The sequence below is a fragment of the Galeopterus variegatus genome, unplaced genomic scaffold (genome assembly GCF_000696425.1).
Source record: "Galeopterus variegatus unplaced genomic scaffold, G_variegatus-3.0.2 Scaffold1120, whole genome shotgun sequence".
NCBI lineage: Eukaryota > Metazoa > Chordata > Mammalia > Dermoptera > Cynocephalidae > Galeopterus > Galeopterus variegatus.
In genome coordinates, this window is record NW_007727231.1 from 273,319 (window position 1) to 286,796 (window position 13,478).

At 38.1% G+C, this 13,478-nt stretch overlaps 1 protein-coding gene across 1 annotated transcript in view; it reads left to right on the forward strand.

The window, feature by feature from the left end:
- Positions 1–12,208, forward strand: part of ZNF200 (zinc finger protein 200) — a 13,111-nt gene extending 903 nt beyond the window's left edge. The window contains exons 2-4 of the mRNA XM_008574957.1: positions 382–473; positions 750–876; positions 9,863–12,208. Of these exons, the coding sequence (XP_008573179.1) occupies positions 382–473; positions 750–876; positions 9,863–10,581 (938 nt within the window). The 3' untranslated portion in view covers positions 10,582–12,208. The remainder of the gene's footprint in view (positions 1–381; positions 474–749; positions 877–9,862) is intronic.
- The last annotated feature ends 1,270 nt before the right edge of the window (positions 12,209–13,478 follow it).

Below are 13,478 nucleotides of genomic sequence, written 5' to 3' on the forward strand. Positions count from 1 at the left end.
GGGGGGGGGGGGGGGGGAATATCTTTTTAGGTTAAAGAAATCAGATAAATTATTAAGTTGACTTTTATTTATGTGGATTTTAGGAATTTTGTATTTGCTTTGGGCATCTTTACGTTTTCCCTTCCCCCATCCTCTCCTTTAGTAGCTCTCTGCAGGAAATTTTGAAAGATGCTTGGAGGAACACTTCGTTTCATAATGAGGAGACCCCATATAGATTCAAGACCCTGGGGTTTGTGGCTTGAACTCTCTCAGGGCTCACAGGAGCAGAAAGGACTCTGTGTTGCCTACTGAAGGAGGAAGGACAGCCTGGCCTCAAGGCGTAGATAGAATCTCTGTGTTAGTCACTGAGTTTTCATTAACTACAGCTTTCTCTTTCCCCAGTGCAACCTCGTCCCTTAGTGAAGCTTCTGCCTGGAGAAGCAGTCCAGCAGAAACAGGAGTCAGCCTCCCTGTGCTTGAAAGGTGACTCTGAGGTGGGTTCAGTTTTCCTATTCACTGTGGGTGCATCCCCTTCCTTGTTTAGCCAACCCATGTATAAAAATGCATTCTTGGTAGTCGGCCTCCTTGGATGTTTTTCTTCTCCTTCTCTCACTCCTCTCAACCTGGCTGTCCTGTCTGTGCTGCATCAAGAAAGGGATTTCAAAATCCTTTTTTTCATCGCTTTCCTTGATTTTTATCAGTTATTCTTACCAGCAGTGCTGTCAAGGACCCTCAGTTACTAAGAGGAAAAGGACCTCTTGCTCTTTCAGGAGCTGGTGGTCTTTGAGGATTTGAATGTATTTCACTCCCAAGAAGAATGTGTGAGCCTGGATTCTGCTCAGCATCCCTCATCAGAGAAGGAAGATGACAATAATGTCGGGGAAATGATGTTACTGGGTAAGAAATCAAGTCCTTTGTGTGTGTTCAGGTTGTGAGCTATGGGAAAAGTGTGTGTTCATCCCTTGAGCTTTTGAGACACTATTCACACCTGCTGAGCACGTGTGCACATGCACATTTTATTTTATTTTTGTTTTATCCCATGGGGCAGAGCCTAGCCACAGAGCTCCAGCTATGGGTGGCTATTTTCCCTGTATCTTGGGGGCAGCAAGGGGAGAGGGAACATCTTGGTAAGCAAGACCTGGAAATAGAAAATGTGGACAGACTGTTTTCAAACACATTTTCGGAATCCTATTCTCAGAAGAGGGATATTTTGAATTAGTGTTTTAATTGGACACATGTCTAACTCTTTTATACTCCCTCTTTCTTGATGTTCAGTAGATGCAAAGCCTACTGGTATAAGTGAAATGTCCTATTATTGAAGAAAATTGTGTCTAACACTTAACACTTATGTGCCATGCTACCCACTAGTTCAAGTACTTTGCATGCATTTGTTATCTCATGTTTTTCTTTTTTTTTTTTTTTTTGTCTTTTTTGTGACCGGTAAGGGGATCGCCCCGCACCACGCTCAGCCAGTGAGCACACCGGCCATTCCTATATAGGATCCAAACCCGCGGTGGGAGCAGTGCTGCGCTCCCAGCGCTGCACTCTCCCAAGTGCGCCACGGGGTCGGCCCTCATGTTTTTCTTATAATGATACTGTGGGGTATACGAATTATTACTACTTTACAGATGGCGGGACTGAGGCAGAGAGAAGTTAAGAAATTTGCTAAAGGTCACCCAGCTGTAAGTAGAGAGCAGGAATTTGGACTTGGAATCTAACGTCAGACTTTGCAGTCATTGCCCAGAGTTGTACTGTCTCCTGGCTGCATTTTTCATAATTTTCTTAATGAATTCCCTATGTGGTTGGTGAATGGGGCCTTCTTTATTTGTCCTTATTTCCCAGTAATGGTTGACAAGTGTCCCCAGTACTACATATGGACCAGTCTGACAGCAACCTCTCTATAGTCTGCTTAGAGATGTGTCACCTTTTCACTAGAAATGTGCTGCTATCCTAGAGGCACATGCCCTTACAAATGTCTTGACTGACTGCCTAATGTTTTTATTTTGCCTTTAGGGCCATTTGCTTCTCAAGCTGAAGTTGAGCAGAGAGTAGGTTTTGGGAGTTGCCTGTTGGGACAAAAATCCAGTAAATGAACTCTTAGCTGTATTATACTGTATGGTCAGGGGTAGTGGTATAGAATGAGCCTAGTTAATTTCCCACAGAGGCTGGCCAGTTGGTTAGAGTGTAACTAGTTGAGTTAACTCAATTGGTTAGAGTGTGGTGCTAATAACACCAAGGTCCAGGGTTCGATCCCTGCACTGGCCAGCCACAAAAAAATATCCCACAGGTCGCTCTATGTAACGTTTTCCTTATTTTGGAGGAAAGTGTAAAAAGATCAAGTTTATTACACTGGATTTTTCCTGAGTCTTGGGTAAAGCTAGCATTTATTTTGGGTGACTTGGTAGGTATGCTGCCAACTCCAGGGACACTTTGGCCATGCACTTTGGGACCCAGAGACCCAATCCTTACCCTCCACTCCCCACTTCCGCTGCTCATATCCTGAAGCTGATGGTTTAAGCTTAGAGTTATTTGCCAGCATTCCATAAATGCTACGTGTTCTTCTCCTCAAGCAGGGTTAGGTTTTGAAGTTGATATTCAGAGGACTACAAAGATATGTAGTACTCAGTTCCTCCCTTTCATGATCTTCTAGTATGGTTTGTAAGATAAGTCATTCCCATAAAAAGTGAAATTGTTATAGGTAAAGAGCTATCACAAGGTTGAGGCTGTATTTGGACCCAGGAGCAGAGTTTGGAAAAAGATGAATTTGATTTTAGAAGAGTGTAAATCCATGACAGGAAAGAAAATGATGAGGTTGTCCTCAGGATACACTCATGCGTAGCTTAACAACAGGGATAAGTTCTGAGAAATGCATTGTTAGGTGATTTTGTTATTGTGTGAACATCACAATGTGTGTGCTTACACAAACATAGATGGTGTAGCCTATTACACACGTAGGCTATATGGTATGGCCTGTTGCTCCTAGGCTACAAGTCTGTACAGCATGTGGCTGCACCGAATACTGTAGGCAGTTGTAACACAATGTAAATATTTGTGTATCTAAACATATTTATCTTTTTAGAAAAGGTACAGTAAAAATATGGTACAAAAGATTAAAAAATGGTACACCTGTATAGGTTGCTTACCATGAATAGAGCTTGTAGGACTGGAAGTTGCTGTGGGTGTCAGTGAGTGAGTGGTGAGTGAATGTGAAGGCCTAGGACATTCCTGTACACTACTGTAGACTTTGTAAACACCGTACACTTTGGCTACAGAAAATTGTGCTGCCAAGTTATGACAGATACAATGTCAGTAGGCAATAGAAATTTTTCGGCTCCATTGTAATGTTATGGGACCCTTTTTTTTTTTTTTTTTGCAGCTGGCTGATACAGTGATCTGAGCCCTTGACCTTGGTATTATAACACTGCTCTTTAACCAGTTGAGCTAACTGGCCAGCCCAAGGACCCCATTACAATCTTATGGGACCACCGACGTATATGCATTGACCAAAATGTCATTATTTGATGCATGACTGTGTTTGGAAGTTGGAGATTGGAGCTCGGATGTAAAGATAAAGAGATTTAGGAATCATCAGCATATGGGTGATAGTTGAAATAGTAACATATAGTCAGTTTGCAATGGGAAAAGTATAAGGGATTGAACCATGTGGGGGCAAGAATCAAAAAAGTCCCTTAACATAGGAGAACAGAGAACGTGTGTTTAAGTCCAAGTGAATCACATAAAAATAGGTAAAAATGTAGAATTCTTAGTAAGATAGTCCTTATGGTTGTATCTGCCCTCAACTGTAATAAGAGAATATATCTTTTCAAGATTGATGAAAATTGACTAAATACCCTGCAACAAAGAAAGACTCAGTAGATTTCAAAAAGTATAAATAATACAATAGGATCTGTCATAATGCAATACTCTAGAAATTAATAATGAAATCAGAAAATAAAAGTTTCTTCCTACTGGAAATTTTGGGGGAGGAAGGGCAGCAGGCTAGTATGACCTGGAAATTTTAAAACCGTTAAGCTACCTTGGGTCAAAGGGAGAAATACAAATTAAAATTGCATAATTTTTCTGAAAAACACTGTATATGAGAATCTATGGTATAACCTAAAGTGGTGCTCAGAAGAAAATTTATGTCTGTAAAAATATGTGAATTAATTTAGAAAAATTATAATAATTAGGCCTCCGATTTAAAGAAAAACAGCAGGTTAAATTAAAACAGAATATTTTAATAAATATAAAATTAGAAATTAATGAGTTTTTAAAAAACTAATAAATAGATTTAAACAAAAATATATAAACCAAGTTCCACAGAGGAAATTGAAATTTTCAAAAACTAGCCTCTCACCCAAGAAAAAGCACCAGCCTCAGACAGTCTCCCAGAAAATTTTTCTAAACCTTTAAAAATTAGACAATTCAAGTGCTATGAAAACTTCTAAAGTACAGTAAAAGAAGGAAAACTTCCTGTTTCTTTTTATGAAATTAGTACAATAAGGATACTAAAACCTGATAAAAATTGCTATGACCAAGTAATACTAGGAATGCAAGAATGACTAAAGGCTATTAAGTATAGAAGGATATAATAAACCTGTTAATATGATATACTTTATGATAAGGAGAAAAATCCAGTGATCATTTTCATAATTACTGATAAGATATTTGACAAAATTTAAACCTTTTTATTATATGAACATTTAACAAAATAGTCATTAGTGGTACTTCCACAGTAGGGTACTTATCCTTTCAGCCAGTATTGAAGTGTTTCTTTAAGTGGGCAACACTGGGAGGCGTTCCCACTTCCACTACAATTAGGAATACAACAGTGAAGCCCACTATCACTATTACTATTTAATATTGTGTTTCAGGTATTAGCTAGTGCAGTTAAATGAGAAAGAAATTAAATGCATAAGGATTTGAGAGAAAGATAAAGCTGCTTCTCTTTACATATAATTGTATAGCTGGAAAACCCTAGAGAATGTCTGAACACTTACTGTAAATAATAAAAGCATTCAGTAAGGCAATGGGATGTAAAATTCATATGCAGAAATCATTAGCTTTCATATGTGCAGTCATTTAGAAGATACAGTGGAAGACCCATTAAAATAGGAACATAAAATATTCAATACTGAAGAATAAACTTAAGAAATGTACAAAATTAATACGGAAACTTTAAAATATTTCTAAAGAACACAAAAGTAGATTTGAATGAATGGAAAGAATTACCATGTTCTTGATGAGGAATACTTAACATCATAAAAAGGTAATTTTTTCCTAAGTTGATCTGAGTTTGATGTAATCTCTTTAACAATACCAGTAGGACTTTTCCCCTGGAGCTAGACAATCTGATCTCAAAATTAATTGGAAAAATAAATACAATTAACCAGGAATATTTTGAAAAAGAAGAGCAGCAGGTGTAAGAGATGTTCTAGCCCTATCAAGTATTAAAGGAGCCCATAAAGCCTCCATAATCAAAACAGTGTGGTATTGGCATATGAGTAGATCCACCAATGAGATCGAATAAAAAAAAGCCTGGAAATAGGCTCAGATACCCAAGAGAATTTAGTGTGTGATAAGGCATTTTAAATCAGCAAGGAAAGAGGGAGTTTTTGATAAAAGGTGTTGGGACAACCGAGTAGCCATTTGCTGAATCAGTACCTTCCTTTGCATACTCATAATAACTCCAAATGGATCAAAGATTTTAAATGTTTAAAACAAATATGAAAGCACAATTAGAAAAGACAGGTGAATTCCTTTATAACCATGCGATAGGAGGTCTTTTGTAATTAATATCCAAGGTCCAGAAGCCTTGAAAGAAAAGATTGATAAACTAAAATACATAAAAATAAAATTTCTGTGTGGCAAAATAAATATATAAGCAAATAAACTACAGTAAGTTAGGGGAACTCATATCAGACAAAAGTCTAATCTTCCTAATTTATAAACAGGTCCTACGAGTAAGGAAGAGAAATACCAACAAATTCACTGAGAAAGACAAATTACCCGAAACGTGTGAAAAGATGTCTAGTCCTGCTCATAATTAGAAATGCAAATTAAACCTCTATTTCTTAACATTTTTCTTTTTTAAAGGACAGAAATCAGGGCCAGCCTGTGGCTCACTTGGGAGAGTGTGGTGCTGATAACACAGGTTTGGATCCCTATATAAGGATGGCTGGTTAGCTCACCTCGGATAGCGTCATGCTGACAACACCAAGTCAAGGGTTAAGATCCCCTTACTAGTCATCTTAAAAAATAAATAAATAAATAAATAAATAAATAAAGGACAGAAATCAGCTCTATAACATTTCATCATCAGATTTATAGAAATCAAAAACCTAACAAATCGATGGTGAGGTTGTTGGTGAACAGGTACCTTGCTGGTGGGCATGCAGAATCTTACAGTCCCTGTGTACGTGAATCTCTAATTACCCACATGACAGATGCATTTATCTTTTGACCCAGCAGTCCTATTTCTGGGAATCTGACCTACAGATATAGCAGCTGCACACATTAAAAAATGATGTATGAACAAGGTTATTGATTGTGATATTGTTTGTGAAAATGCAGGGTTGGAAACAATCCAAGTGTCTGTCTGTAGATGGGACTGGTTGAATATGGTGTGTCCGTGCATCATACTGTGATAATCTCTATTAATTGGGATATAGTGATTGGAAGACAGTAGCAGAAATATACTTAGTATGTTATTTTTTGTGTAAGAAAGGGGCAGTAAGTATTGCCTAAAGAAACAATGGAAGAATAAAAAGAAACTAATAAAAACTGGGGTATAAATAGAATGGATGGGAACATGGATTTGGAGTAAGGTGTCTCAGTGTGTACCTTTTCGTGTTTTGACTTGAGTCATATAAATGTATTAGCTGTTAAATTTTTTAACTTGAAAAATTTGTACATTAAAAGAGTGTAAAATATATTCATTGACACTTTTCATTGATACTTTCAGGAATATAAGAAATATGAGTTTCAGTGACTTCCCCTCTAAACAAATATTTAGCCCTTTAAAATTAATATAAGGGCTGGCCTGTGGCTCACTTGGGAGAGTGTGGTGTTGATAACATCAAGGCCATGGGTTTAGATCCCTATATAGGGATGGCTGGTTAGCTCACCTGGGAGAGCATGGTGCTGACAACCCCAAGCCCCAAGGGTTAAGATCCCCTTACCGGTCATCTTTAAAAAAATAAATAAAATTAACATAACTAACATTTCTAATCATTCATAAAACACTGGTGGTAATTCCTTAAACCAGAACAAATAAAGAAACCTGCTGTTCGGGCCGGCCCGGTGGCGCACTGGAGAGTGCGCCGCTTGGGAGCGTGGCAGCGCTCCCGCCGAGGGTTAGGATCCCATGTGGAGACCGGTTCCCGCTCACTGGCTGAGCGCGGTGTGGGTGCAACACTGAGGGTTGTGATCCCGTCACCGGTCCCTGGTACGGGCGTGACACCGAGGGTTGTGACCCTGTTACCGGTCAGTAAAAAAGACAAAAAGGAAATAAAAAAAAAAAAGAAACCTGCTGTTACTATTAATATCATTAAGTAGACTTTCTAAGGCAATAAGAAAAAAGGATGAAGAGGAATAGACATTGGAAAGGAAGGGAACCAAAATATGATTTGCACTCGGAAAATCTAAAAGGATCCACAGAAACATTATTATATCTTGTATTTTTAAAGTAGGTAGATAGGGGATAAATATATAATAATTGCATTCTTAAATAAATACAAAATGATGAAAGCTCTTACTCAGAATGGCTATAAATAAATAAGAGTAAACGAGAGATATTTTATTGGTAAGTGTAAAAGGATTCTTAAATAATGGGAGAGACAGTTCTAAATGGAAAAAACTAAAGTCATGTAAAGAAGTTGGTGCCCTCCACATTTATTTATACTGTAAATACAGTGGGACAAAATTTTTTGAAAAGGTAGAAGTGGATATTTTGGCTGGTCTTATTAGACATATTACAAAACAATAGCAGTGTGGTACTAATGAAAAATAGCCAAGATATAGCCCAACTATGTATAACTAACGATAATGTAAACATTTCAAAACAAGATGAAAATGAGACTATTGTAAATGGGACTGAGATAACTGGATAATAATTTATAAGAAAGTTAATTTCAGCCTATTCTATATACTGAATTAAATTCCGAATGTGTCAGAGTTAATATAAAAATAAGTCATAGAAAAATGGCCAGAAAACAGAACAAAACTTAGATCTTGAAAGAATTATGTGTTTTTTTTTCTGGTTTTAAGTTATGGAGTTACAGAGGAAGACTTCCATTTAAAAATACTTACATTGGTAATGATTGACAAAGAGATTAAGATCTGAAATATATAAAATTTGCTTAAATTTATAAAAGTCTGAACCCAGTAAATTATTTTGCAGAGGCAAAATGCAAAGTAAAACTATAAAGAGGAGCCATTTTATACCTATTAAATATTTTTGAATTTAATGCTGGCAAGATTAGGTGAAATCGTTACTCACATGTTGATGATTATATTGAAATTGATATAGCCTTTTTGGAAGCAGTGTGGACAGTTTATGTCAAGAGATGTGATAAAAATTGGTGAATGGTTTAACTCACTATTTTCTTTATCCCAAGAGAGTGATTAAAAAGAATAATTAAAAAGAAAAGAAAAAATCTACTGGTGTGAAACTGCTAAATTCAGCAGAGATTCACAATTTCACCTTCAGGATCAGCCACATATCTAAGTGGTTGATACCCTTTGCATTACTCTCAGTCAGTTGTCCAGAGTTTAGGGATCCCCTGTTTTCCCATATGTTCACAGCATACTTTCCCACTTTGTTACCTAGTCTTTATAATCTGTTGTTTTACAGTTGGCTGGTTTAGCTCAGTTAGTTAGAGGACTGTGTTATAATCTGTTATTTTATACACTTTTTTTGATGTATAATATAAATACAGAAACACCTATGGATCATAAGTATACAGCTCACATTTTCACAAAATGTGCACACTCATCTAACTACCACCCAAAATTGACTATTCCTAGCACCATGAAAATCCCTCTTCTGCTCTCCACCCAGTCATGACTCCCCTTCCTCCCCTAAAAACAACACTGCTGACCTCGGGTAGCATAATTTCAATTTGTCAATTGTGATTTTTTCTTTTTACAGTCAACATTTATTGAGGGCTGACTATGCCAGACACTGATTTCCTCCTCTGATAATCCTTTTTTGTTTCTCTTGTTTCTGTTTTTCTTTTTTGGTGGCTGGCTGGTTCAGAGATCCAAACTCTTGACTTTGATGTTATAACACTACACTGTAACGAACTAAGCTAACAGCTAGCCCCTAATCTTTTTAATGGCCAATAATAATCCCTTGTATGAATATACTGTCTTCTTTAATCTTGATCATTTGAATTGTTTCCAGTTTTTTATTGTATAGGATATTGTAATGCTATTCAGTGCTATAATATTGTATTATTATTTGACTAATTTAATTAGTGAAAATCTAGAAGCAATTCATCTTACCATTGATTTAGTAGACTCCTAAAGATTATGAGTTGGGCCATTTATTATTTATGTCCTTCATCCCCTAGTCCTTAGCTGAGGGCTCTACATCTAGTATAAGGTCAATATGAACTTGTTGAGTAATTCGTGCCTATTGAGAAAACAAACATGAAATCTTCCAGTGCAGTCCCACTCATTTTATTTTTCAAAAAAGGTAAGAGAGGATTGTGTGCTTGGATTATAGAGGATGGAAAGATTTATCAGTCATGTATCCCACCCTTAATAAGAATGGAAAAGGAATGTTGATGGCATGTATCTGCCTATCTTCAGATTTCTGACTTTCAGGATTGTTTCATGAGAAATCTGAAGTTAGTAAATTCTCTCTTTGTTTCAACAGTCAATGACAGTAATCCTGAGGGTGAAGATCTTCAGAAAGAACCTGTAGAGAATGAAGATTGTAGAGAAAAATCTTCAGATTGTGATGAGATGGATTGTTCTTTGGTCTCTAAGCAAACTCCAGATTGCCATGAAGAAGAAAGATTAAATACATCCATTCCACAGGAAAGGAAAATGAGAAATCTTTTAGTTACCATTGAAAATGATACTCCGCTAGAGGAACTGTCAAAATATGTGGACATCAATGTTCTTGCACTAACTCGAAATAGGAGAACAAGGAGATGGTACACTTGTCCACTGTGTGGGAAACAGTTTAATGAAAGTTCTTACCTTATTTCGCATCAGAGGACTCATACTAGAGAAAAACCCTATGACTGTAGTCACTGTGGGAAAAGCTTCAATCACAAAACAAACCTCAATAAACATGAGCGGATCCATACAGGAGAGAAACCTTATTCCTGTTCTCAATGTGGTAAAAACTTCCGTCAAAATTCTCATCGGAGTCGCCATGAAGGAATCCATATAAGGGAGAAGATATTTAAATGTCCAGAATGTGGGAAAACCTTCCCAAAGAATGAAGAATTGGTGTTTCATCTGGAGAGTCATGAGGCTAAGAGGCCATATAGTTGCAAAAAATGTGGGAGAAGGTTTGGCCGGCTGTCAAACTGTACCCGACATGAGAAAACTCACTTACCATATAAGACCCGAAAGCAGAAGTGATATCAGGAAAGGTCTGATGGTCTGCCTCAACCTGAAAAGTTTCCTAGGGAATTCTGAACTCCCGGGCTGCCTGAAAAGATACAGATATGTGGAAACCTCATTGTAGCCAAAATTGGATAAATACTCATCTTGGCTGAAACCTCAAATTGTTAGAAAATTCACAGGGAAGGAAACATCCTCAAGGGCTATACCTCAGTTAGTATACTGGCTTTTTGGACTAAGGAGCTTTCTTTTGTGAAGTTGCACAACAATTTACAGATCACAGATCCATTTCCAGAGAAAGACTTTTGAGTGTGAATATGGAGCCTGCTTCCTTGCAAGGTGAACAGAATGACTCATATCTATTGAAAGTATATCCATTTATTCCCCCACATGGGAATTCACACTTGAGAAAAGAGAAATAGCACAAAGGTCCTTATCTGAAGCTGTGGTCCCATGAAAGAACTAGACTACTGATTTGTTAAGCCAACAGCTTTTAATAGCAATGCATATAATCCTCTAAGAACTCCCTGTTAAGGCTTGAGTGTTGAATTGTTTACTTTGGAATATAGGAAAACTACAGCAATTGAATGTCAAAAACTTACTCTCATTTGTATGTGATCTGAACTAGTGATCAGTTTCAATAACATCTGCAATTTGTGGTGAAAATTGACTTCTACAGAAATCCTTTTCATAACAATTTAAAAGTGTCTGCTGTTCTTACTGCATTTTGTTCATCTGTTAATCTCCCAAACAGCTGTCTCATGCCCTTCCCTTGCCGAAAGTTTGGATCTCTCAGGCCCAGCCATCCAGGCCAATTACTGGAAAAGCTCTTCAGGAACTTGTCCCTCTGCTGAGCCAAGATCTCATGTGCTAGGAAGGAAACCCTAAGAGCTTGAAGAATAGGGACAGACCTGGTGTCAGGAAAAAGTTGGCTTGGATCCATGGCTGGTCAATAACCTTACCATATGCTTAATTCCCCTCTTACACAGTTATCAGACCTTTGGCAGTGGTTTGGACGCTACCTCACAAGGCAAAGTGTTGTATTTTTAGAAATTATGTCTCTAGTGGTTTGCTCACATTGCCCCTCAAGAGACAGGATTCCAGGTGTCTTCTTTGTAGTGGATATTTGTTGTCTTTGGCTTCCTGATATCCAGACCTTCCTGTCCTTTCTGCCTAGAGGCAAGCCCAGTGGTGCCTTCACAGGACCGGTCCTGTGGTGTGATTTAGGGATTCTTGATCAGTTTTGCTTGTTTTAGGTTTCCTAAAGTTTTACATTGGTACTTTGGTTGAAATGTGTTAATCCTGAAAACTATTTGGGAAAAATTAACTTTACAGATTTTGTTTCCCATCCAGAAATATGCCTTTCCATTTGTCAGAGGTACAGTATTATATTCCTGAGTACACTTTTCTAATTTTCTTCACTTAAGTTCTACACAGTTTTATTGTAAATAGTTTTTTCCATTATATTTTTCTAGTTGGTTATTACTCTTACATAGGAAAGTTATTTTCATTACATATTTGTGTAATTAGCCACTTCACTGAATGTTCTTAATTTTTAATAATTTCTCAGTGTAGTTCTGCTGTAACTTGTGGTAAAATTGTACCATCTATGAATAATAGTTTTGTTTCTTCCTTTCTGCCTGTTGGTCTTTGGTTTGTGTTTTGTTTTTTTCTAACATAATTTTTGTTTTGATACAAAGCATTCTGAAAGAGGGAAATTTTTTATGATACAGTTGAGTTCTAAATCATAATTTTAAAACAACAAGTAACAGCAAAACCCAAAGAACAGTTAAGGGCCACAGAAAAACTGGCAACTTGGTATTTCAAGGCTGCAGTATACTTTAAAACCAGGGACAAAGGGCTGGACATTAGCTCAGTTGGTTAGAGTGTGATGCTTATAACACCAGCGTCCAGAGTTCAATCCCTATATTGGGCAGCCACCAAAAAAAGGGACAAAACTGGCTGCCAATAATATTATTCATGTTCTTTGGTAGAAGTCTGGCCAGTGCACTAGATAGGGATACTAGGACCACACAGTAGGACAGTGATAATGAGGCAGCAGTGTTGCTAGGTCCGCCATGCTATTGACCCATACAGAGGATCCACCTGTGCACCCAGAAAACAGGCAGAGCAGCTGCAGGACAGTGAGTGGAGAGGGTGGGGGCCCCCACGCAAGATAGCCCTATTTGCTGCCCAAGGATTGGATGTTGACTGGTCTTTGTGCAGCCATGGCACAGTCTCTGTATTAGTCTGTTTCTGTTGCTTGCAGCAGAATATCTGAAACTGGGTAATTTATGAAGAAATGAATTTAGTTCTTATGGTTTTGGAGGCTGAGAAGTCCTCAGCCTGGGGACACATCTGATGAGGGCCTTCTGGGCAGGAATTCTCTACAGGGTCCCACAGAAACTAGGGAGTCATATGGCAAAAATGGGCTGAACAAGAGAACTAACCTCACTAGCTCTCCTTTTTTTTTTTTTTTTTTTTTTTTTTTTTTTTTCCGTGTCCAGCAACGGATCCCAACCCTCAATGTTGCCCCCGTACCGGACCAGGGACCGGCAACGGGATCGCAACCCTCGGCGTTGCTCCCACGCCTCGCTCAGCCAGTGAGCGGGAACCAGCCTGTATGTGGGATCCGAACCCTCGGCGGGAGCGCTGCCACGCTTCCCAAGCGGCGCACTGTAGCAGTGCGCCACCGGGCCGGCCCCCTAGCTCTCCTTTTAAAGCCATCAGAACCATGCCCATTACTCTGGGAATGGATCAGTCCACTGATGAGGACATAGTCCTCACAATCTAATCACCTCTTAAAGGCCCCACCTTTCAAAATAATGTAATTGGATTTCCCACCCTCTTAACATTGTTACAATGAGGGTTGACTTTCCAATGCACAAACTTTTGGTGGACACATTTAGCCTGTA